The sequence below is a fragment of the Camellia sinensis genome, chromosome 1, assembly GCF_055761805.1.
Source record: "Camellia sinensis isolate YWXY chromosome 1, ASM5576180v1, whole genome shotgun sequence".
NCBI lineage: Eukaryota > Viridiplantae > Streptophyta > Magnoliopsida > Ericales > Theaceae > Camellia > Camellia sinensis.
Window position 1 is genome coordinate 147,775,103 of NC_138961.1, and position 27,555 is coordinate 147,802,657.

The window sequence follows — 27,555 nt, forward strand, 5'->3', positions numbered from 1 at the left end:
AAAATCGATTCAACTCATATTCTTTTAGGGTGATTCTACTTACACCACTATTTTACTTTTTTACACCTGAGTTTTGTTTCTCCAATTTTATCCATGTATGAAATTACTTTTAAGGACAAAACATTGAAATTAAATATATTTTGTTATCTCTTTACATTCCTTGATCTTCAAGCCCAACTCCTCTTTTTCCTTTCTTAATTTTTCTTTTCTCTTACGCATCTCTTTTCAAAAGTGAGAATCATAATATTTTGATCATTAAATAAAGCAATGGATAAAAAAACGATGGTGAAAAACCATCAAAAAAATGAAATTGCAAGTTTTTTTATTTATTTGGTAGGTTTTTGTTTTGTTTTTCTGGACTGGTGTTCGACTTTAGCTTGGTGGTTCGAAATCGAACAAAATAAAATAGTCCAGCATCACACTGCCGAACAAAAAATATAAGTTTAGTAACCAACTACCGAATAAAAAATACATTTCCGAAAATCCCAAACAGAATTTTTTAATTTATTCAGTTTCTCATTACCAAGTATTTTCAGTTTCATTTTTTTATATTTGTTATTTTTTTGCCTGGAATGATTATACTTATACTCATTGCAACAACACAAATACTGCAATATTAGTGGACTCTTGTCATGAATTCATTACATATAAGGTTTGTTAAGTTTTTTTTTTTGTGAATGCGATTTTTTCTTATTTTTAATTTGTATTGAGTTTTATTAATAATTTGACGTATAAATGTATTTATTATCTTTAGATTTTCAGTAGTCATGAAGCATTAATTAAATAGGCTTATGACGTTGGAAAGAAGACTGGATTTGTCATTGTCATAAAGACATCAGTTGAGGGAGGCAATAGCAGAAAACCAAGACCTACACTTGCTTGTGAAAGAAGTGGTTACTATATAGACAACAAGAAGATCAAAGGGAAATGATTGAGGTAGACAGGCTCTAAAAAGTGTGAATGTCTATTTCTAATAAGAGGGAAAAATTACCTCCAAATTACTAAGACGAATTGTGATAATATGTTTGATTGATGGATGCAAACAATAACAAATTTTATAGATACTTTATAGATATTCGTACACTTGATTTTTTATGAATACTTTTTATGTATGATTTTATAAATGCGTGTTTGATTTATGAATTTTTTTATTGATACTTCAAGGAAAAAGTAAATCTTTCAATATACAGCGACGGAGGCCTAGACAACTTTATTATAGTTTGGCAACATGACATTAGAGTAATCTTATTTGTATAACAATGTATCACTGAACAGGCACTTTACAAATGACCCAAATTAATTTCTTCTTATCATCTAATTGGACAGCAACATAATGCTGGGAAAAAAAAATATTGTCTGGTAACATAACACTAGAGTAATTCAAATTAATTAGCGTTGTATTACCAAACAGACCCACCATAAATTAAAAAATCATTGTTTAGAAGAAAGTAACTCTATAAGTGTATAGTGACAAAATGCTAAAGAGATCTATTTTTTCCGGCAGCATAATACCGAAATAATGTATATTATTTAGCACCGTATTACCAAAATTAGTGGTGTAAAGAGATGAAATAATTAATTTGAGGTTAGTTTTAGTAATATATTGGAGATGTAATGAGAATTACATTTTTTTTAGTAGTGTAATGAGATGGAGGGTGTAAAGAATTTAAATAATGGTGTAAGTAAAATCACCCATTCTTTTAATAACATCAATTTTATATTTAAATTATTCAATTTTTTAACAATTTTACCCCGCTGTCAATTGCCCTCTATAGCCCTCTATAATTAAATAAAAGTTACTAATGTGGCATTCAAACTTTATTTAAAATTTTATTTTCTCCCAAAATATCAATTAAACTTCTGAATAAAATAAAATTTGAGAGTCTAATTGATATTTTAGAAATAGTTTGGGTGGTAAAATAAAATTTCAAACAAAATTTTAATGTCACGTCAGCAACTCCCGTTTAATTATGAACAAAAGTTAACAACTGAGATAAAATTAATCTAATATTAAATAATTTAAGTATAAAATTAATATTATTAAAAGAATAAGAGTTGAATTGATTTTTGAGTGATAACTTGAAAAGCAAAATAATATTTCCTCCGATATATGCATACCATTATAAGGATAAAACAGACCCCAAAAGAAATAAATAATTTAAATGAGAGAACTCATTCAATGACATTTAACTATTCAGAACTATTAGTATGATCTATTAATAAATAACCCTATTGAATTGGACTTTCTAACAATTTACCCTACACAAAAATCATATTTTTTTCTTGAGTGTTGTTATTTGCACCCATTAATTATTTTGAATTCCTTATTTTTTGGGACCACCACTCATAAATTTTAAAATCCTTAATTTCTTTTCTCCCCTCAAATAATACCAAAATCATCCTTATGAAAACATTTTACTCATTCAATTAAATGCATACCCCGACATCCCAAAAAGCCTCTTTCTCCAAAATCTTAACAAAATCCACGAAAGTGATTACTACTTCATCTCCACATACTTGTTTATGACCTGAAAAGATAAATGTAGGCTTTTGTTGTAGATTTAAAATTTTCCTTTTGTGAGTTTTGTGATCTCCATGAATTTTTAGTTATCTGTTCCCAAACAATAAGAAAATGTTCAGTTACCTATTACCGAACAAATGAACAATGTTCGGCCTTGTGTTTCTGAATTTCGATCATATGTTCGAGAGTTCAGTCCTAAAAAAATGACGAATAATGTTTGTTATTTTTGTCATTTTTTTTCAAAAAACTTGCCCTCACAAGGCCAATGTCTTCTGAGTTAAAAACACCATCAAAGTTATGAATCTCCTCTGAACTTTTATTGTTGTACTCCTCTCGTCACATGGAGTTGTGATTGCCTGAAAAATTTCTACTCATTGTCATTGTCAGAGAAGTGTAAGATCAAATAATTACCACCGTTACTGCCGCAATATTTCTGCCAAAAAATTTTAAAGGTTTTAAGGGTGTATAAATTTTAAAGGTGGGATTTAAGAAAGATGGATAGGTGGTGATGGAGGTAGATACTTTCATAAATCCTAACTCATGATGTAGTGAATGTATAGACCTAAATGTGAGATGGAGTGTTTCAAAATTATTAATGTCTTTTTTACTAATTTCATTTGAGGTTATTATTGTAATAAAATAAAATAAGGTGAAAAATAGAGAATTCAAAATAATTAATGGAACGTTAATAATAGCAATCATTTTTCTTACCTAATCCATATTCCCCTTTACTTTCTATAGAATCTATAACAGTTACCCTCCTATATTTCCATCTCAAATCACTTCATTTGAAATCTCTGTATCCAAACAAAACCAATTTCAATTCATTTAATTAAATTTAATTTTTGGAAGATTTAATAGAAAATCATTTTTCAAGTATTTATATCTTAATTAATTCATAAGATATTCTTATATTTCAATAAATCTTATTATTTAAACATTTGATCTACCAAATCCTAATTATCATATTTAAAATATTTTATCAATTTTTCTACCCTTACAAATATTTTTTTAAATAGTTAACAATTTGATAATGTAAAAATTCTTATTTTACAATGTTAATATTTACATTGACGTGTAAATGTTCACATAGACAGTGTAAACATTCGCATTGACACGTTTACATTCACATTGACAATGTAAACATTCACATCACAAAACATTCATACTGTAAATGTAAATATTATTAGAAATATTTTAATAACTATGTCACTCATATAACTTATTAAAATATAAGAAAATTATGTAGACTAAATAGAATATTAATAAATAAAAAGGAATTTATGAAAAAATACCCCTTAATTTTTTCTTACTTATCTATTCCTTTATTTATTTATTAATTAACGAAGTCTAATGAATTACAATCAGAATAAAGATCAAATATACACACAAATTCTTAGAATAAAAGCAAGAAATTCCAAAGTTTAATTTTTATAACAAATTAAACCCTGAGTTTTTAAATTATTCAACTAAAACCATTAATTTTCAACCTTATAACAATCTAAACCCAATGTCTGTCCATATCTGAAGCTCCCACATAGTTGCGTCACAGTAGAGTCATGAATTAATACTATGCAATGAAGCTCTTTACTTGGATACATCAGAAAGAATTTAAGTGGCAACAATACTAATCCCTTCTGCTGCAGCAAGGTTTGACCCCACAACACTTGCGGCCCTGCAATGACAAGTGGATTGTGTTTCCCTGAATGTGCCTCTGAGCAAAACCAGCTCTTGAACTTAATGACGACCATGCAACATATAACAATGTTTCTGCAATTTCCATTGAAAATCCATTATTACTAAGATCCAAATATTGCAAGTGTTTTGCCAAACCAATAGCAGTTGAAAGATCTCGAACTAGTAACTGGAGGCTCTCTTCATCAGAAGGGTTACGCTGACATGATGAGCTCATCATGCAGCTGTCACTGGGACTACTCGATGATGATGCTGCAGCAGCAGCAGCTTCTTCAGCTGGCATCCTGATTGGATTTGGAGGATGATCATCATCTTCGCTATCAGCAGCTTCAAGCTGAATACATTCTGTCTTTACTGCAAATGATGACCCTTGTTGGGCAGGCTCAACTTCCTCAACCAAGGAAACCCTGAACGAAGAAGAGTCGCAGAATTTTTTATTTGTCTGCTGCACTGACTTTGAACACTCTGTCACTGTTGAGTCATGATGTTTCAACGTATGATATTTATCCAGACTGGCATTTTCGGCAAGATTGAGCTCTTCGAGAGAGCAATTCTCAGATAGTGCCTGTAGTATCCCAAGAACACCAAGAAGACCAAGGTGACACTTGCTCAGATCCAAAACTTTTAAACAACACCGAGGATTTTTTAGTAGCAAAACTAATGCACTTCCACCCTGCATTTTCACATTTCCGGTCAGATCTTTTATCAAAAAGTTACAGAAATTTTGTTTTAGAATGTTACAAATATAGTCCACATAAGACCAACTCATAGAAAACCAAGTTCTTTGCGACAGAACCAAATAGTGTGGAGCAAATAAGGAACATTCAATGGTTATTAACAGCCATGAATGATTACACCTAGATTACAACTATAAATAAGCTTCCAAGTATAATCTGAATGTATGGCTATTACAATTACTAAACTGTATCTGCCCACTAGATTAACAGTTGACAGTAGACACTAATTCCTTGTAAAACTTCTGATTTACACGGTAACACAAAAATGGATATGCTGTAGTCCAAAAGTCGAGCCATCCCTCAGTGCAACATGAAGATTTGGAAATCCACTGTGAAATATAGGTCAGATTCGAAATTTGAATATACCGTGGGACTTGCCTTGGTAGGAGAAGCATTTTTTAAACGAGAACAAAATCCTAACAAAAGTGGGTCCATAAAAACTGTAAATAATAATGTATAGAGAAAGAGAGAGAATAAATTGTATGTATTATTATTGCTTGATGTAATGTTATATAAATAACAATGATTCATGATTCCTATATATAGAAGAGGGTGAGTGTGTAGTAGGTAAGGAGTAGGTGAAGTGGAGGTGGTAGTGGTGTAGTGGGTTAGGTTTAGTGGAGTAGGTGAGGTGGTAGTGGTGTAGTGGGTTAGGTTTAGTGGAGTAGGTTTAAGTGGGTGAAGTAGGTGGAGAGTAGGTGGATTTTAACAGCCCCCCGCAAACTCAAAGGGGATAGGAACTAACCAACTTGAGTTTGGAGAGAGTAACAAAATAAGAAAATACATAAAAATAAAAGAGGATAGGTGACACTGTATGGTCGTGTCAGACCATTGGTGAAGACACTGGATGGTGGTGTCATAACGTTGTAGAGGACACTGTATGGGGGTGTCATAACGTTGTAGAGGACACTGTATGGTGGTGTCATAACGGTGTAGAGGACACTGGATGGCGGTGTCAGACCGATGTAGAAGACAGTTTATGGGGTCATGTCGGACCGTTGTAGCAGATAATGCTGTGACAGTTGTTGTGACAGTTTACGGAGTCTTGCTGGACCCTTGTAGAAACTAACCGGAATCAATGTCGGGACAGTTTACAGAGTCTTGTCGGACCCATAAAGGAGCTAACCGGAATCAATGTCGGGACAGTTTACAGAGTCTTGTCGGACCCATAAAGGAGCTAACCGGAATCAATGTCGGGACAGTTTACAGAGTCTTGTCGGACCCATGAAGGAGCTAACCGGAATCAATGTCGGGACAGTTTACAGAGTCTTGTCGGACTCTTAAAAAGTCGCACCCTCAAAAGGTGTGCCCAATCCATAAAAAGGCGTGCCATCAAAAGGCGTGCCCAATTCATAAAAAGATGTGCCATCAAAAGGCGTGCCATCAAAAGGCGCGCCCACTTCATCAAAAGACGTGCCCGACAGAAAGCGTCGAGCCATCAAAAGGGGCGCCTGACACGCGGCGATGCACGTGATTGACAGAGCGCGTGTCGGCCTCGTCGTCTCTGTCTTTATAAACCAAAGCGAAGTCTGAGGCTTGGAAGCATAACAAACCAGTTGAAACCTCTTCGTTCTCTGTAACATTCTGTAACCAACCCTTCTCTGAAACACTGAGCAACCCAAAAACATGGCTTCTTCTTCCCGTTCAGCTACCCAGAACATAGCCTCTTCTTCCCGTGGTCTGCTCACTCTCTTTCCCGACCTCAACGAGTCAACAAGAGAGATAACTGGTGCGGTGGCCTGTGAACCTCAACCAAACGCCCCGGAGTTTGCTCCGTTGAACTTTCCGATGCGGTCGGTGGAGCAAAGAATGGCAGTGCAGTCAGATGTGGAGGCCAATCAGTATACCTTGAAGTCATGTGTGGAAACCATGACTGCGGTTACAAACTTGTCGAACCGGCTGCAGAGTAGGGCAAATGAGGTGCAGCAGTTAAACTCCCAGCTTGCTCTGCTCCAACGCATGTATAAGGATGCGCGAGCAGAGATAAGTGTGCTAAAGGCGGAAAACAAGGAGCTGAAGCGGAAGGCCACCGTGATGTTCCGTTTTGGAGGTCCGCCATATGCTGCAGTGGAGGAGCAGGGTGGAGTGATCGTGCCCAGTGGAGTGGGAAACACGGAGGCAACACCGTCAAGGGCCGCCCAGGACGGAGGCAAGAAGAAAAGACCGGCGGAATAGGCGAAAAAGTGAGATCGGTGGGTGGCCGTCTGCAGAAAAGAAAACAAATCTTGTGGTTGTTTTTTTTTTTTTTTTTTTTTTTTTTTTTTTTTGGTGTAAAATGGTGATCGGGGTGAGCCCCAACATGAATAAAATAAGGGAAGGTTTGGTGTGCAAATTTGTACTTTTTTTTTTTTTTTTTTAAATATATATATATATTCTATATATTCTAGTGGGATGAATGATGAGTTGTATGAAACGATGGGAACAAGTCCATGTGGGTTAGGGAATGGCGATGATAATGTGTTGTGGGTGGTGGAAAAAGTAAAGTGAGAGAGAGACACACTGTAACATATTAACATAGTTTATCTTAGGTTTACCGGCACATTCCTTTTCTGAAGATATGCATTCCAGCTCAAACCACTTCAAATAATTCACAAATCTCATCATCACCTCACGTGATAAGAAGACAAATTTGCAGCTGTAACACTGCCCAACGTGGGTGAACAGTTGGTTGATAAAAGTCCTTTGGTGAAGTGATGGCGAATCATCCTCACTCTTGAGCCCTTCCATTACACCAACTTTGGTACCGTTTACCTTGGAAGGGGCTTGTGCATTGGCCTTAACCTGCAAACCCCCAGTGGCAGCAGATTTTGATTTAATCCCTCGTGCATCCACATTTGCTGGAGGTCCTCCAAGCTTGCTGGATGTCTTGGCACCAGAATCGGGTGGAGGAGATGCAACTGGAAAAAATGCAGAAGTAGCGGCGGTAGCAACCATTATGAAAAATCTATCACCAAGCTGAGAAGAATCTGGAAGAGCACGGTAGAAAACGTCAGAAATTGGATGTTTTGGTGGCAGATTCGAAGCTGTCTGAGTGCGGAAAAGCAGTTGAGAATTGCGTGATTAGTGAAGGTCGTTTGGTGGAGAACGGTGAATCAGAGACGACGTCTGCGAAACAGTGTGCATCTCCGACTTCAAATGTGACAAACGAGCCTGAGGTGGCTCAGAAATGCCCTAAGTTAGGCATGACTTCTGTGCGTGGAAGGAGGAGAGATATGGAAGACGCTGTGGCCATTCACCCCTTGCTTTGCCGCCGGAGTAGTCAGAATCCGGCGGATTTGCACTTTTTCGGCGTTTACGACGGCCACGGTTGCTCACATGTGGCGATGAAGTGCAAAGATCGATTGCACGAGATAGTGAGAGACGAGCTCGAAAGCCACGAAGAAGATTCGTGGAAGAAAATGATGGAGCGAAGTTTCTCTTCTTGTAGAGTTACGGCTGTGGAGAGTGGAAGGTATGTGTAGAAAATTCCAGCGGGCAGCAAAGGCAAAGGTGTCGGCCGGCTGCCCGCCGGTGAGAAAGAAATACAGGCTTAAATCTTATCGCTCTGATACCATGTAAATAATAATGTATAGAGAAAGAGAGAGAATAAATTGTATGTATTATTATTGCTTGATGTAATGTTATATAAATTACAATGATTCATGATTCCTATATATAGAAGAGGGTGAGTGTGTAGTAGGTAAGGAGTAGGTGAAGTGGAGGTGGTAGTGGTGTAGTGGGTTAGGTTTAGTGGAGTAGGTGAGGTGGTAGTGGTGTAGTGGGTTAGGTTTAGTGGAGTAGGTTTAAGTGGGTGAAGTAGGTGGAGAGTAGGTGGATTTTAACAAAAACCCACAGAGAGTTTGTGAACCGACCCACGTGGAATCCACTGCAGGGAGCACAAGCCCTTCAGCGAACTAGCCGAGGCAAGAAGGGTGCCTCCATAACTACTGAAGAGATATCCAAAAGAATGAGAAGTAAGGCCAAGTCTCTCTGAAAGGTGAGCTCAATGAGAAGCCCCCAAAAGGCAAGGTGAAACCAATCAAGGGTAAAACCCTCTAACGCAAATAAGGCCCTTGAGCGAAGCCAAATCCCCAAAGTGCCCCCTAAGAATGGAGTCCTCTTAGAGTTGATAGCGGGCTCAAGATTGTCAAAATACTGTGGACATGTCAAAATGATGACTCCCATGAAGATGGGGAGAATGAGATCCAAAGGCAAGAAATCTCCTCCCCATAGATAAAATTACCCAGGCCAAGAGAGCTTGTCCCTACTCAGAATGGCATACCAAGGGAAGTCCCCAAGGTTTGGTGCGCGGCATAGTCTAACTGATAGAAGGCTGCACTATGACCCCTGATTGAGACGTTGGGGATCTCGTGGCTTGCTGGCTAAAAGTAGGGGTTCACTGAAGTAGTTGCTAGTATAGCTGATATAAAGCTACATTTCTCGAAGGTCATACTGAGGACTTATGAGGTCCTGAAATGGAAAAACCGAGGGAAGCACGCACCCAGGAATTCCCACTTTGATTTCCGAGACATGTGGCATCACCCTATTGGCTACTTGGCCACCTATGAGCCAAAGAAACGCCTATAAATAGGAGTCATTTCCCACAGCTCAGGAGTGATTTTTGGAGAAATTCCTAGAGCTCTTTAAGTAGAGTGATTTTGGGATTCTCATAGCTTGATAAGAGAGTTAAACTGGGAAAAGGGAAAGTCTTGCCATTGCCATTGTCTTTCCTGATTTGCTTGCCCTACTCTCACTCCATCTCCGGCTTACTGTTCACATTACTCACGCCTCCGGTGATACATGTCGAGAGTCATCACTAACTCTCCTCTCTAGATTCTTCTATTAGTTTTCCTCTCTAGATTCTTTCCTTCTCTCTCTAGCAATCTTTACATCCAGCATTTATATATATACTCCACTGTCAACAAAGGAGCCTTCTAGATTGTTAAGGTCTGTGATAAACTGACTTCCTAAGTGAGCAACAATATGTATAAATAGATGGCTTTGGGTCTATGTTATGTAATGAGCGAAAGGATCAAGTCTTGGCGTGTATGTGTGTAGAGACAATCAAAGTGTAAGTGATTGATGCAAAGGTGACGTGTGAGTGAAAGGTGCAGTCTTGGATACGAGTCTTACTAGCTGTGAGTGTTAGTGTAATAGTGAGAAGTCATAAGGTGTATTTTTGTGTATTGTTGTAGTGTACAAGTGTCTTGTGTACTTGACATTGGTTGCATTTGGGAAGGGGCTACTTTGTGGGCTTGTCGGCTATTTGAATATTTTAGTAGGTTATTTTAATTTGTGTTTGGGAACGTGCGTTGGATTTTTTGGTTGATTGTTGTATTGAAAAATGTATTTGAAATGATGTTTGAATAAGAAATGACCAAATTGCCCCTATCCTAATAAAATCTTCTTTTCCCAAATAACAAAGTGTACCGTTGATGTCTTAGGCATGTTCTAAGGGACAAAATTGTCATTTAACCACCTGTGGTGGCAGTCTGTGAACCACGTGATGCTCCCTTTCTTCAATTTTAGGATTTTTGACTTTTTTCTTGCTTGAGGCTATTTTAGCCCCTAACCTGTTTTCCCAAATGCAGCCATTATTAATAAAAGTTGTATTTTTGGGTGTCAAACTCAACAATACAAATTTTGTACCCTATATTTTTGAACCTCCTACAAACTGGAAGAATATCATGAAGAGGTCAAAAAATACCTTAATGAGGATTTTAAGACAATTATTGGCATGATAGGAAATGATAGAAGAATTAGAGATGAAAAGAACAGATTTACAAATATTTAAGGAAGAACTTGTTGATGACAAGAAAAGGGAGGTAGATGACATGGTTTTGCAACATGCATGTAAAGATCAAGGAATAGAAAGGTGATGATAGGTACTGAGTGAAAGAATTACAATCATGAAGGGATTACCAAGGACACATCATCCTAATTAAGAGAAGACTTATTGGTCTATAATTTAGTACAAGTATTGCCCCAAATAGCCCAAACTTACTAGCTATGAAGCACGGACACGGACACGGGCACGCATACGGACACGGACACGGGACGCGTCAATTTTTAAAAAATGGGGACACAGACACGGCAGGAGACACGGCAAATTTTTTAATTTTTTTATAAATATTTTTATTTTAATACATATTAATTATTTTATTTATTTATTATATTTTTTAAGTAATATGTTCTAATTAATTTTTTTATTTTATTTTATATACATGTTTATTTATTTTTATTAATATGTATAAGTATATATAATATAATAGTTGTATAATAATAACTGGTGGCATCCTTTATAACTATTATAATAATAATACTTTCAGTTATTATTATAATATAATAATAATAGTTATATTATATATATATATATATATATATGTGTGAATCCAACAAATTATAATAATAGTTATATATTATATACATATATGAATCCAGCAGATTAAAGAAGATAAAGACGCTACTGAGAGAGAGAGAGAGGAAGCGATAGCGATAGCGATAGCGATCGCGATCGCGAGGGAGAGAAGGTGAGAGAGAGAGCTCGTCGAAGTCGAAGGGCGACTGGATCGTCGAAGTCGAAGGGGATGGAGGTCGCCGGCGAGTCGACTGGACTGGATCGAAGTCATGGAGGTCGCCGGCGAGTCGACTGGACTGGATCGAAGTCCAGGTTTGTTTCAAGACCTTTACTCTTCTCCTTTGCTCTCTGTGTCCAGATTTGGACACGCGTGTCTAGATTTGGTGGACACACGTGCCTCCGCCATGTCTCCACCGTGTCCCCTGCAAAAAAATAATTAAATTAAAGGGACACGCCACCCGGCGTGTCCCGTACGTGTCCCCGACGTGTCCCCGTGTCAGACACTGCCACGGCATGAAATCTGCCGTGTCCATGCTTCATAGCTTACTAGGAACTAGGAAGGGCTTGATCAGGCTGTGGATGTAAAAGCTGTTTGGTTTTTTTTGGTTTTGGTGCACCGAACAAAATTCAAACAACAGTCTCCAAATTTGACTCTAAAACTTAAAAAAAAAAAAAAAAAAACAAAACAAAATTAAAATTAAAATTAAAATTCATTATTTCGTTTTGCTACTAGTCATTCATCACCATTTCTTCATCAATTACCTTCTTTTATGATCAAAACACTACGATTCACACTTTTGCAAGGAGATTCACAATAGAGAAGATGAAATGAGAAAGGAAGAAGAGGAATAGGGTTGCAAAAGTGGTGATCGGGACGGTGGGCTACTTCAGGGCGGTCGGAAGTGACAATGTGATGGTGGTGGTGGTGGTAGAAGGTGGAATAGGCAGGGTTTGAAGGATAAGTGTAAGGAGAAGAGGGAGATTAGGGATGAGAATAGAAGTGGAATTATATAGTATGTAAAGAGAGAACATAATTTTTTACTGTAGTGTAAATACAAAAGGGCTCTTATAAATACTTGGAAATTGTCTATAATAGACCCTAAATACTTCAATCAGCATCTTTTAGAAACCAAAATCCACACCAATGAATTTATCGATTCTAACTTTTCCTTTGTCTACACCAATTGCTCCCACTCAAACCCAAAACTTTGATACGAGTTGTAAGGAATTGATATACCTAGCTAGGATCGGTGAGACGAAGCACAAATAATAATCTAAATCAAGCACACAAGAACATAGATTTATGTGGTTTGCTCCATAATAGGGCTACATCCACGGTTGTTGTTTCACTATGAACTGAAAGAGTTACAATATAGTATAGAGAGATGTGGCACTTCAACAACAAATACTAGTATTTAAAAATTGCGAAATATCAAAAATACCCTTACTCCAAAATCAAGTCAAAGTCTAGGGGTTAGTGTTCAGTACTTATCAAGATCCACACTATCGAACAAAAATATATAGAAAAACTTGAGTTAAAGTTTGTTAAAATAAAACTGAATTTATAGAATGTAACTTTAGTAATGGTAGAAGTGAAAATAATAGGAAAGTGAAAATTGAAAACCAAGAGATAAACAAATAGTGAACAATTTCATTACCTACGGTCGATTATTAGTAAGGATGGTTGGAGATAATGTGATTTATAAAATCAAAATAGGTTGACCCAAGTGAGTGTGTCATGCTTGTTATGTGATCAACAAATACCAACAAAATTGAAAAAAAAAATTAATAGAACTATGAAGTATGCTTTAAGAAACATAAAGTTGGGCAACTAGGAAACAACACGTTCATAAAATGAGTAGTTGAGATGAGAATGCTTAGATAGATCTGTGGCAAGACTACAAAAGATAGATTTAGAAACTAATATATTCTTGAAATGGTAGGAGTAGAACCAGTTAGGAGAGAAAAATGATTAAGATAGTTTGATCATGTACAACAACCTATAAATGTAATGGTAAGGAAGAGTGATATGATCACCGTGAATGAAAATCTTAAGGGGAAGAACAAAAAAACTGACATGGGATGCAATAGTAAAAAAATATATGAATTTATTTGATCTAACTGAACATATAGCCCATGATAGAACAAAATAATGAAAAAGGATTCATGTAGCTAACCCCACTTGATTGGGACACAAGGATTCGTTTCGTTTCGTTTAGTTTAATTGAATGTTGACGCAAGCAGGATGAGCAGCTTAGATAAACCAGCCCCAAACTGATATCTCATATATACCACACCAACTTAAAGTAATTAAAGCCATTTACCTCTTGCATAATCTGATTTCCTCTGAGGTTTAGATCAACAATACTACTGATCAGTGAGACTTCATCATTGAGTCTGACAATGTATTGAGAGGTTAGTCCACAAGACGACAAATCAAGTTTCATCAATTCATGAGTCCCATTGGATAAGGACTCAATTAATTGCAATGCTCCATCCTGTAAATTATAAATAAATAAATAAATCATACACAATGAGAAACAATATTAAGTACAACAAATATATTTGGCAAGTGCACTTCAAAGGAATCCACCAACAAATGAAACATCAGCATGCCGGAGCATCTACTCACAGTTCCAATACTTGTATCTCCAAGCATCATTGTTGACAAGCATGAGGTCTGAGAGAGTTGGCAAAGACTGTCTACTACGTGCTTACTTAGCTTCAGACCATTCAGATTTAGTTCCGAAAATCTACAACCAAAGCAAGTAAATAAAAAATAAAAACAATCAACTGAAGCCACAGAATTTGAAACCACTATAAGGAAAAACATAGACAAAATTAAGTTTAATAGAGACCTCTTTAAAGAGGCAAGTTTGGCCAAAAGATTGACTATTGCATTTGAAGATATAGGGTTGTTATATCCTGTTCAACATGAGAAGTAGAACATTAGTTAGCCAACGAAAAAGGAATACATTGAAGATAGTTGTAAATCTATTTGCTAAATCAAGAATACCTAAACAAATCTGTGATAGGACAGATTCAGATCCCAGTGAATCAGCAACCTTCTGAATTGTTCTGGATGTGATAGAACAGCGCTCAATATTTAAGCTATAAAGGGCTACAAAATAAAGAGCTCAAGTAAGTAGAATAAAATGCAGGGTCTCTGCAACTCTAAATTTCATAAAGAGACTCCAAATCCTAATTAGACTATCATTATCTGATCACGTTTTTGCCAACTAATTGGGATGAAATCAACATTATATTTGCCCACAATGCAGTGCAAAAGGGGCCTGGTGAGAGGGCAAAAGTAATAAAGCCATTGTGCTCAGTTTGTTTGTTTTAATATTGATCATAATTAGGTACAGATACCAAACCTAACAAACATTCACTTGAAAGAGCGGAAAAAGCAATTTACCTTTGCAATTTTGTAAGATAGTTGAAAGATAAAATCCACATGCATCAGTCAAACGGTTGCTAGAGATATTGAGCACTTCCAATCGAGCAAATAGGACAGGGCATTCACAAATCTGTATCTCATGAGGGAAACAAACTATGAAGCCAACTGAAAAGAGTTTTTGATGTTCAAACATAACAAAGAAATACACTCTAGTGCTATAGCAAGGAATTTCAAAACCACGAAGAATATTGTTTGTGAGATGCATAAATACAGGCTTTTATCCAAAGTATCGTGATTCGAACACACATGACTTCGTCTAAAAAACTGTTCTCTTTCATTCTCGACAGTGAAGACCAAGTTTATGAGCTTATAATCCTAGGTCGGAACAGGTTGATAGGATCTCCTCCCATAACCCAATTTTCACGGTTTAGGGCTGCTCCCATTTCGCTCAAGATCTTTTCAAGTAACAGTCTTCTAATCCAGTGCATCTGCACTGCAGCTTGTATGGGACTCTGATAAATATTAGAATTCCTTCAGATGATGAACCGTCTAAAAGAATCACTGGGAAGGTTTATTTAAAAAAAAAAAAAATACCCTAATAAAGATATTTTATAGAATGAAAAAGAAAGTAACAATGAGATACTCATAAGTCATATCTACCAATTCTGAGAATTATGTAGTTTAAATTAGCTCCATTTTCTCACATAGATCTGTAAACTTCACTTTCTCAAGTAATAGCTATCTAGTATAGTCCATCTGTAAAACTATTACTTTAAGGAAGAAGCACAACAACTACGCAACAGCAATACTTCAAAGCATGGAGAAGATTAATGGGTTATAGACCTGGAACAACGCAGTTGGACCAAAGCGATTGCAGTGCAAATCCAGAACCAAACTGCCATATCTTTGACCTGATGATGTAAACACCTGCTGAAGTTTCTCCACAGTTCCATTTCCTGAAGATAAAAGCTAATGTGTAGCTAAAAATACCCAAGTAAATGGCAAGACTAAATATTTTTTGGAAAAAACTACAAGAATTGATGGAAATAGTTGCTATTTGGGAAATATGTAACAGATATGTTCAGGTCAAGATTTTCATCTGAACGAACACTAGGAAATAAAAATGAATACAGCTTACAAACCAAATACCATTACCTAGCAAATTGTGAGATAGGTCTAAAACAGAAACTGTCTTGTGAGCTTGCAAGGCATTTAGTAATGGTGTTATTGACACATCTTGTAATTCACAATCAGACAAAATGACTTCATCCTCTGAAACCTGGCAAAAAAAAAAAAAAGAATATGATAGATTTTAAAGATTCTAATAACTTTTCGGTAGTTTGAAGAACAGAGAGCCAAAAATGATAATTCTGCATCACTAAAAAGCACATTAAACATATAATTTTACCTCCAAATTGTATAACTTCTTAAGCAATTTCAGATTGGGGGGCTCAGATAACTCCTTGCAGCAGTCAATGTAAAGCTTCATCAAACGCTTCTGCACCCAACCTGAACAGATAGTAAATGGAATTGAAGGCTTATATCACTGACACACAGATATACAATAGAAAAATGTCAGAAATGAAAAAAGAAAACAGAGAAAAAGTACACAACTACATAAATCTGGAGCGCCTACTTCTCAACAAAATACCCATGCACTGTTAAACATCTTTTGCATATTCAACAGAGTACCAAAGGTTCAGAACTTCGCTTCAAACCCCATGAAGATTTATTCTCCAAATCATTTTGACTTGTTCCAATTTAGACTGGGAATATTGTTTCCAGGACTCATCCTCCAAATTATTCTCCACTTCGGTTTCATTTTCAATCTAGTGTTGCTAATATTCAATGCATTATTTATGTTTTCAATGTTCATCTTTAATTAACTCAATTAGTGCTGGCTTGTAAAACCTCCTGAAAATTAGTGCTTCAAATAAAGACAATGACACCATATAATCCAATAGATAATTCCCATCTTCAAAAAGACAACATGAGGCCTGGAATTCTAAGTAACATATTACCCATTAAAGATCTGGAATCAACTAAGATATTAATCCAAATTATCAAGTCCATTACTTTCTGACCTTTAATGTTTTACTTAAGTATAGCTAGCTCAAATAGACAATGATATCAGTAAAGAATGTAAATGTAAAAACAGAAAATTTTTAAAATTAAATTCATGTGAAAGGCTAACTCCTCCAAGAAAATAACTAAGCACATTAAAAAAAAAAAAATACCATTGATCATCTTACTGACTGAAGCAGATCAATCAGTCAAAGAAAGTTCCCGCAATCATGTTTTGCCTATATATATATATATATATTGATAAATCATGTTTTTGCCTATATTTACATATATTGATTTTCAAATATTTGTCAAGAAGAAGAATGTTGAATGTTGTGGTGAACCCGAGCACAGGTCATGGTAAGCCCGGGCGTACGCCTGCACAAATCAAGTATTTTGTCTAGGTGAGCCCGGGCGCAGGCCGTGGTGTGCACAGGCGCACACCCTCCAGAATAGAGCTCTGATTGAGCCTGAGCGCAGCCAGATAATGTGCAAGGAAGCCCGAAAAAGTGAATTTTTATGCTCCTTTTGAGCCCATTCAAACCCCAATTGCTATGGGAGTAAAAAAAGATGACTTAGCCTTCAGAAAAATGGGTTCTTCACATATCAAAAGACGGCACAAGAAGCAAGAGGAAGGAAACCCAAGGTTCCAAGGATGGAGTTCTCAACATATGGTTTTCTTCACCTTCTCCATGGGCAACTAATCTTCTTCCTTATAGTGTGGATAAAACCCTAGCAAAAGTAACTTTGTTTTGTTGTATTTTACTTTGGTATTGATTATTAATACAATGATTGTATAACTTTGAGACAATTTCTATTCAATAGAATTCATTCTTCCAATCATGTTTGATGTATTTAATTTTGGTGAATTTTAAATACATGGTTATACAATGGTAATCTCTGTACATGTATTTGAGAGTTGAGATAACTCATGCCTAGAGAAGACAAGACATCCTGCAACCCTAGTTCAATGTAGACGTTTCGTGCTAATCAAAGATCAGTTATGCCTGATTCTTAAGTCTATTAATTCTCTTGAAGACATCGTTAGGGCTTGTAGCCATAGCGGGTCAGTATTGTGTTAAGCAATCAATTCCCAAATTGATACTACAATTATGGTTATGCAGCTAGTGGATCAATTCCCAAATTCAAACTACAATTATGGTTACGCAGCTAGTGGTGAATTTGAATCCCCAAATCTTTTCATATTGAATTACACATTTAACTCCTGGTTTTAATTAGTTTTCATATTTCATTATATTAAATCTCAATCTCTTTTGAATTAATTTAAGAAGGAATTTCCAGATTTAAAGCAACTCAGCCTTTCATTGCCAAAATAAACCACTATTCTATTGAATTGAGGTCATAGTAAGGATTTATTTCTAATTGCCAAACGACCCAATCACAAGTGAACATGTAAACATAGAAGTGTGTGGTTACAGCTCTCTCTCTTTCTGGGAGAAGGTGCATAATATCACACAACATAAAATTTAAGCAGTACAAAGGACATACCATCAACAGAAACTTCAATCCAGGATTTTCCCCACAAATGATCCTTAAGAGCTCTTCCCTCCAAGGTTTCAAGAGCTCTTCCACCACATTTCATGTGCTGAATAATGGGCAATAGGCCTGATGAGTCAGCATAATGCACATTAGTAACTGTTGATGCTTTCCATCAAAATATCTACAGTTAATGGACAACAGGAAGTGGTCAGCTCATGAGACATGCATAAAGTATCTTCTCAAAAGTACCAACATCAATTACTATGACACTAGAAAGATATAATATTCAATATCCATATAGATATTCCTATGGCATTAATGATCGTGCAGTACCCATGCTTTTTTGTTCCCGGGATAAGAGGAATATCCACTGGTTGGTGTTATTCAGTGGATAATGAATTAACCAAACTGATTGTGCCTGGTAAGTGTAAGTCAAACACGGCATGTATTTTTGATCAACTTTATTTTTATCCTAACAAGGATTTTGCTTCAATTGATCATCATCTGTCAGTGTAGAGCTTTTTTATGAGATTGTTGTAATGACAATATAAGCTAAAGAAATGACTGAGCCAATCACAGCAAACCAAGTAACATGACAGAGGACAGGACATGACTACTCTTGATGGATTCTATCTTTTACTCCCTACATTACATTGACTTCCAACAACATATATTGTCAACTTGGGTTCTTCACTCATTTCTGAAGTAGCTACATAACAAAGAAACCAATTGAGAATATATTCTGTTAAAATTTACCATCACCTACCACCAATTTACCATCACCTACCACCACCTACTCCTCACCTACTCCCCTTCACCTACTACCTTCTTCTCTTCTATATATATGAATCAATGTAAACATCAATAAATCAATTAATAATATACATCAATTTATTTTTTCATGGTATCAGAGCGAAGTTTCTTCAACTGCCTGGTAACAGGATTGCAGATGTAGTAGGGTTTATCCCCAGTCTGACCTTGGCAGCAAATTAGTCCATTGGAAGACGCCCTAATGTCAATGGGCTCGGGCAAAAATTTCAGAGACGGATCCGGAACACCACAAGATTGAGGGTCGATGGAGATAAATGATGGTGGGTCCCCCCCAGAGGACTGGCAGAAGAGGCCTGAGATAGCCTGGAAGGTAAGTGACTGGTTGTGGGCAAAGAAAGGAGTTGAAATCTGGAGTGTCCAGTCCCTACAAACACCTTGGAACCTGAAAGGTGATTTTGCAGGAAGGAAAGGAAGAGTGTGCTCCCTTATTATATCCCTAAGGTCCATGTAAATCTTACTGTTCCTGCTGCCCACGAGCTTATTTGGCCTCTTTCCTCGATCCATTGACTTTCACTCGATATTTACTCCACTACTTTGGAAAAACTGATCTGGAATCGGCAAAGAGCTTGTGATCTTGAAGAGTAACAAAAGCAAGAGGAGAGAGAGGATTTGGGCAATGATGGGAAGGTATGTGTAGAAAATAAGCGGAATAGGTTGAGGTCCGGCGGGCGACCAAAGTGAGGCTGCCACCCGAAAGACAGGTCACAACTCATCCAAATTGGTGGACTGAATTTCAGTTTTGTCTGCCATACAATACACACACAGCTGTATGATTCTTTTTTTTTTTATTCTCCACCCACACAGCCCAACACTCTCTCTCCTCACTTTGCATCCGCTGCCCAAACTTTTTTTATAAAATTTATGGTGCACTCCTTGTTCCCCACTTTCGTTATTGTATATATATATTTTATAATATATTTTTCGTTATTCAAATCTATTTTTATTATTTCTTTCTTTATTTTTCTTTCACATTATTTTTAATCTTTTTCTAATTCCATTCATCCCATATAGCTTTGCACACCAAACCATCTTTTATTCTTCTCACCGATCAACCCCGATCACAATTGTACATCATAAAAAAAAAAAAAAAAAAAAAAAAAAAAAAAAAAAACACCAACACAACAACCACACCCACAGTGGGATTTTTTCTCTACTCTGCCGCCGGTCTCTTCTTCTTGCCTCCGTCCTCAGCGGCCCTTGACGGTGTTGCCTCCGTGTTTCCCACTCCACTGGGCACGATCACTCCCCCATACTCCTCCACTGCCGCATATGGCGGACCTCCGAATCGGAACATCACGGTGGCCTTCCGCTTCAGCTCCTTGTTTTCTGCCCTTAGCACGCTTATCTCTGCTCGCGCATCCTTATACATGCGTTGAAGCAGAGCCAGCTGGGAGTTTAACTGCTGCACCTCATTTGCCCTACTCTGCAGCCGGTGCGACAAGTTTGTGACCGCCGTCATGCTTTCCACACATGCCTTCAAAGTATACTGATTGGCCTCCACATCTGACTGCACTGCCATTCTTTGCTCCACCGACCGCATCAGAAAGTTCAACGGAGCAAACTCCGGGGCGCTTGGTTGAGTTTCCAGTGCCACCGCACCAGTTATTTCTCTTGTGGACTCGTTAAGGTCTGGAAAGAGGGTGAGCAGCCCGCGGGAAGACGATGAAGCCATTTTCTAGGCACCAGAGTGTTACACAGTATCTCTCTCAGAATTCTCTCTCAGAAAACAGAGTGTTACAGAATCTCTCTCAGAAATCTCTTTCAGAATATCTCTTGCAGGTTTTTTGCCTCAGCCTCAGCCTCTGTCTTATAGCCGAGGCAGCCACGCGCATCGGGCGCCTCTTACCACCAACCGACAAACGGGCACGCAAGCCAAGGCGCCCACGTGCCTCGCCATCATGTCCGGCACACCTTTTGATGAATTGGGCACGCCTTTTGATGGCACGCCTTTCGACAAAATTAGGCACACCTTTTGAGGGTGCAACTTTTACAAGGGTCCGACAAGACTCTGTAAACTGTCCCGACATTGATTCCGGTTAGTTTCTACAAGGGTCCGACAAGACTCTGTAAACTGTCCCGACATTGATTCCGATTAGCTCCTTCATGGGTCCGACAAGACTTTGTAAACTGTCCCGACATAGATTCCGGTTAGTTTCTACAAGGGTCCGACAAGACTCTGTAAACTGTCCCGACATAGATTCCGGTTAGTTTCTACAAGGGTCCGACAAGACTCTGTAAACTGTCCCGACATTGATTCCGGTTAGTTTCTACAAGGGTCCAGCAAGACTCCGTAAACTGTCACAACAACTGTCACAACAGTGTCTGCTACAACGGTCCGACATGACCCCGTCAACTGTCTGCTACAACGGTCCGACATGACCCCATAAACTGTCTTCTACACCGTTATGACACCACCATACAGTGTCCTCTACATGGTTATGACACCCCCATACAGTGTCCTCTACATGGTTATGACACCCCCATACAGTGTCCTCTACAACGTTATGACACCGCCATCCAGTGTCTTCACCAATGGTCTGACACAACCATACAGTGTCTCTTATCCTTTTTTATTTTTATGTATTTTCTTGTTTTATTACTCTCTCCAACCTCAAGTTGGTTAGTTTCTATCCTCCTTGAGTTTGCGGGGGGCTGTTAAAATTTACCATCACCTACCACCAATTTACCATCACCTACCACCACCTACTCCTCACCTACTACACTTCACCTACTCCCCTTCACCTACTACCTTCTTCTCTTCTATATATATGAATCAATGTAAACATCAATAAATCAATTAATAATATACATCAATTTATTTTTTCATATTCCATGAAGGCAAACATTCAAATTTGACATAAATTCCTATCCAAGCTGTTTTCTGGGAACATGCCTGATAATTGGTTTCATGTATGGCTCAAGAACTTTACACAAATCTAAAGAATATATGAAACTATTTGAGCCTGAGCACAACCAGTTCCTTGTTTTTATTTTAAAACCCTTTTTGCCGTTCATAACTGCATATGACATGTTTTTTGACAAATAGTTGAACCAGCACTTGCAGCTTAGAACAAAACACAGTGTTCAAACATTCTAGGCATTGACAAAAACATGCACAAGGCTACTTTTTTCTACACCACTGCTAGGCATTGCCAAGGTTGTGACAATCAACAAATAGAAACATGGAAATCCCAGAACATCAAAAGTGCATACCCCTAGATCTCTTCTCTGTTGGAAGTTGTAGATAGTATAAGCATGCAACTTCAACTTTCATGCACTCTATGCTCAACTCATCACCAACCATACATGAGCCCAGTTCTACATGTACAAAGTCTTCATCAATTTTGAATGTCAATTTTTGCTGCAAGTAACACAAGCACTGAAGGTTATTAAATATGACTGCGATAGCAACAAGAAAAACAACAATGCTGCAAAATGGCACTGGCAAGTTAATGATACGCAAGCAATCCCAAATTTGTACAGTATATTGACAAGCAGCAGATTTGGCAAGTTAGTGATATGCAAACATTGCCGAATTTGTAGACGGTATATTGACAAGCAGCACAGTTGCTTCACCCCTTCACATCTCTCTGAATCACAATATGGCCAAAGATGCATTAGCATCTGTCAATCTACGGTAAGGGAAATAACACCTATCAATTGGTAGGGCTGATTTTGGGGTTTAAATAAAGAGTTACTACAAAGCTCTGTTTGTTTGGCTATAAATTATTTTACTTGGAAAATATTTTTCTTGATAAAAGGTTTTACGTGAAAATTCAGCTTTTCTCCCCGTTTTTTGTATTTGGCTAAATGTTGATAATTTTCAATTTATGAAGTATCATTATGATATATTGTTGAAGCACTTCATCAAACAATTCACAAACAAGGAATGCTTAAAATGAAAGGCATACCTATAGCTTCTAGTTTAATATCAAAACAATCACAGAGATTTGAAAGTAACACTACTGACTTGAATAAACTAAACCAAACTAAGCATTGTGTCCCAATCAAGTGGGGTTGGCTACATAAATCTTTTTTCTTCATTTCAACTCTATCAAGGGCTATATGCTCAAATAAGTTAATTAAATTCATATATTTTTCACTACCACATCCCATGTCAACTTAGGTCTTCCCCTCACCCTAGCATCTCCATTTATGTTGATCCTATCGCAATTTCTTGTTGTTGCATCTATAGGCTTTCATTGTACATGACCAAACCACCTTGACCTCTTATCTCTCAACTTATCTTCAAATAGGTCTCCTACCATTACATAAATATATTCATTTCTAATTCATTTTTATCTAATCTTACCACACATTCATCTAAGCATTGTCATTTCAACTACACTCATTTTATGCACATATTATTTCTTAGTTGACCAACAGTTTCCCATAAAGCATCACTAGCCTTATAGTTCTATAAAATTTTCTTTTTAATTTTATTGGCATTCATTGCCGATCACATACTATGCCAGACACATTTCTTCACTTGAGCCAACCTATTTTGATTATATATATCACATCATCTCTAGTGCATCAAGAGTGAGGATTCTAAAGTATTAGTGAAGGATGAAGAGATTAAAAAAAGATTGAAGAACTATTTTGAGAAACTATTAAATGAAGAATATGGAGGTACGTCAATTGGGGAAGAAATAACCAATAATACAATAAACCAAGACTATAAGTTCTATTGCAGGATTAAGAACTTTGAAGTAGAGATTACACTTAAGAAGATGAAATCAAATAAGACTTTAGAACCCAATGATATCCTTATTGAAACTTGGAAGTGTTTGGGTAAAAGGAGGGTTGCTTGGTTGACTAGGTTGTTTAGCAAAATTTTGTTGACTAGAAATATGCCAAATGAGTGGAAGAAGAGTATTTAATGTCAATCTATATGAATAAAGGAGATGTCCAGAATTGCAACAACTATAGAAGAATCAAGCTAATGTGTCATATAATAAAAGTGTGAGACATGGTGATGGAACGCCGATTGCGAGATATAACAGAGGTGTCAGATAATTGTTGGCATATTATATTCGCCGAAAGTCACTTAGCATATTATATTAGCCGAAAGTCACTATGGTCTGTAATCATTTTTATGCCTTGTAAACCCTAATCTTCATTTATAAATAAGGGGTGATATCTCATCATACCCTAAGCTGGTTACTCAAGCTTCATGGTATCAGAGCAGAACCTATAGGGTTTCGGTTCACCCTCGTTGGTAGATCTTTTCACCAACGACACTCTAGGGTTCGAAGCTTACTTGGGTGGATCATCACTCAGCTGTCTTCCTCAGTCGATCATCACTCAGCTCGTCTTCCTCAATCGATCTCCTCAGCTCGTCTTCCTCACCTCGTCGATCTCCTCGCCTTCCTCTGTCGATCGTCACTCAGCCGTCAACTCCTCAGCTCGGCGAACTCCTCCAGCCATTCGTCGCTCGTCTTCTTCGTCACTCGTCGTCCTCAGCCTCTGATCTCACTGTGGTATATATAAATATATATATATATACATATATATCCTGATATATATATAAATATAGCCAGATATATATATATTTATATATAAAGACATGTATACATAAATAAATCAACTTTAAAAAAAATTAAAAAATTAAAAAAAAAAAAAACAAAAAAAAAATCGTTTCTTAATTTTGTTATGTTTTTATAGTGGTCATTGTGCCTGTTATCTCACTACCACCTTCCGGATTTGTGATTTCCACTAGTTTTGTTGCGAGTTTGGTAGTATTGTATCCATGACAAATTCCACTAGTGTGTCCCCTTTGTCTCAAACACCAAAGAGTGAGAGTCTCATTCTATCTACTACCATGACTGAGAACCCCAACCCTAGTCTGAAAATCACCACCTCTCTATTTAATGGTCAGAATTACCTAGCATGGTCTCAAAGTTTGACTTTGTTTTTGAAAAGCAGAGAGAAGATGGGGTATATTGATGGCAGGATACAGGCACCTAGTACCACTAACTCAGGTTATGACCAATGCGAGATTACCAACTCTTTGATTATGAGTTGGCTTATCCATTCGATGGTTCCAGAACTTGGTGAGGGATACTTGTCTATGGAGACTGCCCAGGACATTTGGGAGGGTGTGGCTGTTACCTATTCCCGCAAAAGAAATTTTTCACAGGCATTTGAGTTGCGGCGCTCTATTGAGAGCTCACTTCAGGGGGAGCAGACTGTTCTTCAGTACTTCACTTTCCTCACCAACGGCTGGAAACGCCTTGACCACCTGGAAGACTATAAGCCCGTTTGCCCTACTGATTCTGTCGGGTACAAGAAGTTCATCGCACGGGAACGGGTCTTTAAATTTTTAGCGGCCTAAATATGGAGTATGATCCAGTTAGGGGTCGAGTTCTGAGTATGGACACTCTTCCTTCACTGCAGGAGGCATTTGCCTATGTACAAAATGAGGAGAGTCGTCGGTCTGCTATGATGTCCCCTGTCTCTACTGACCGTTCCGCATTACTGTCTACTCCTCGAGATGGCCTCAGCCTGCCTCCTCCGTCTGCTGCTAAGGAGTCTGTATTCTGTGATTATTGCAAGAAGCCGCGGCATACTCGTGAGACATGTTGGAAGCTTCATGGGACTCCATCTGGGGGTTGAGGTGATTGGTCTGATTCTCGAGGAGGTCAGTCAGGCCAATCTCGAGGACGTGGTTCCTATTCCCGGGCTCATCAGTCTAGTGCCGTTGATACCCTTGATTCTAATTCTACTTCTGTTACCCAAGCTTCTGATACTAAGCTGGAGGATGCTTTGCGCCAATTGTTGGACCGCCGATCTTCTACTGCTCTCAGTACCGCTTCCTCGTCCTTTGTTCGCTCAGGTAACTTAGCATCTTCTCCTTGTGCTTTCCTGTGTCATACATCTTTGCCTTGGATTATTGATTCTGGTGCCTCAGATCATATGTCTGGCTCCTCTGATCTTTTCTCTGCCTATAAGCCCTCTTCAGGTCAGGACAAAGTTAAGATTGCCGATTGAACTGTTTCTTCCATTTCTGGAAAAGGTTTAGTCCAAGTCACTCCTACCATACATCTATCTTCTGTTCTCCATGTTCCTAAGTTTTCTGTTAATCTGTTATCCTTAAGTCGTCTTACCCAGGATTTGAATTGTTGTGTGACGTTTTTTCCTGATCATTGTCTTTTTCAGGACCTTGTCACGGGAAGGACGATTGGCAGTGGTAGTGCAGAAAATGGTCTCTACTTCCTAGATCAACCGGACAAACTTGCTTATTCTTCCACCACGTCTTCTACTACCCCCGTTGATGTATGGTTGTGGCATCGACGTCATGGGCATCCCTCATTTCATTTACTTAAGCATTTATTTCCTTCTAGTTTCGCAAATCATCATGTGTCTGACTTTCTTTGTGAGTCTTGTCAACTTGGAAAACAACATAGAGCTTCTTTTGCTCCCAGTTTGAATAAAAGCTTAGTTCCTTTTTCATTAATACATTCTGATGTTTGGGGTCCCTCTCGTGTTCTGTCTGTGAGAGGTCATCGCTGGTTTGTTACATTTATTGATGATTTTTCTCGTGCTACTTGGGTGTATCTCATGAAAGATAAGAGTGAGGTTTTCTCTATGTTTCGCACTTTTCATAAGATGATTTGTACTCAGTTTGGGGCCACTATCAAAATATTTCGTTCTGATAATGGCGGGGAATACATAGATTCTGGGTTAGGACAATATTTCTCTACTCATGGCATTATCCATCAGACCTCTTGCACCAATACCCCTCAACAAAATGGGGTGGCCGAACGCAAGAATCGGCATCTTCTTGACATGGCTCGGTGCATGTGTTTTTTTATGAATGTGCCTCGACCCTATTGAGACGACGCTGTTCTCACCGCTGCCCATCTTATTAATCGTCTCCCTACCCAGGTCTTGGACAAACAGGCTCCGCTTCACGTCCTCCTCGGTTCTCAGTCCTTGTTTTCTATTCCTCCCAAAATATTTGGTTGTGTCTGTTTTGTCCTTAATCACTCTCCCTCTCGTGGTAAGTTAGACCCTCGCTCCCTCAAGTGTGTTTTCCTTGGTTACTCTTCTACTCAAAAAGGATATAAATGTTACCACCTTTCTTCTCGTAAGCGGTTTGTGTCCATAGATGTCACTTTCTTTGAGTCCCAGTCCTATTTCTTGTCCTCTCCGGTGTCACCGTCCTCATTTCCGGGGGAGCCTTGGTGTGAAGTGAGTCCTGTGCCTCCTATGGTAGAACCAGTTGCTCTTGCACCACCCTCTACTACTGTGCTTCCTATGGTGGAATCAGTTGTTCTTGCACCCCCCTCTTCTACTGGAACTATAGAACCCACTGTCACCAAGAATAAGGATGGGCATGTTTATGTCCGGGACATCGACAGAAAACAAGTTAACTGGATACACGGGACCGTTTCTGCTACTCCACTGCCATCTCCTGCTTCTGATGAGTCTATGTAATTTTGAATCTCGTGAGTCCATTGATCTT

The 27,555-nt window shown here is 37.8% G+C and overlaps 1 protein-coding gene across 2 annotated transcripts in view; it reads right to left on the bottom strand.

Moving 5' to 3' along the window:
• Positions 1-3,893: 3,893 nt before the first annotated feature.
• The window catches only part of TSK (tetratricopeptide repeat (TPR)-containing protein), a 41,408-nt gene continuing 17,746 nt past the window's right edge, over positions 3,894-27,555 (bottom strand). Inside the window, exons 9-19 of one of the 2 annotated variants that reach the window (XM_082886578.1) lie at positions 22,299-22,446; positions 18,264-18,380; positions 16,099-16,199; positions 15,846-15,969; positions 15,534-15,646; positions 14,709-14,820; positions 14,307-14,411; positions 14,149-14,215; positions 13,923-14,043; positions 13,615-13,788; positions 3,894-4,889 (exon numbers count right to left, since the gene is read on the bottom strand). In XM_082886578.1, coding sequence (XP_082742704.1) covers positions 4,149-4,889; positions 13,615-13,788; positions 13,923-14,043; positions 14,149-14,215; positions 14,307-14,411; positions 14,709-14,820; positions 15,534-15,646; positions 15,846-15,969; positions 16,099-16,199; positions 18,264-18,380; positions 22,299-22,446 — 1,923 coding nt within the window. In that variant the 3' untranslated portion in view covers positions 3,894-4,148. Of the gene's footprint in view, positions 4,890-13,614; positions 13,789-13,922; positions 14,044-14,148; positions 14,216-14,306; positions 14,412-14,708; positions 14,821-15,533; positions 15,647-15,845; positions 15,970-16,098; positions 16,200-18,263; positions 18,381-22,298; positions 22,465-27,555 lie in introns of both variants that reach the window. The other variant, XM_082886573.1, reaches the window with a different exon arrangement.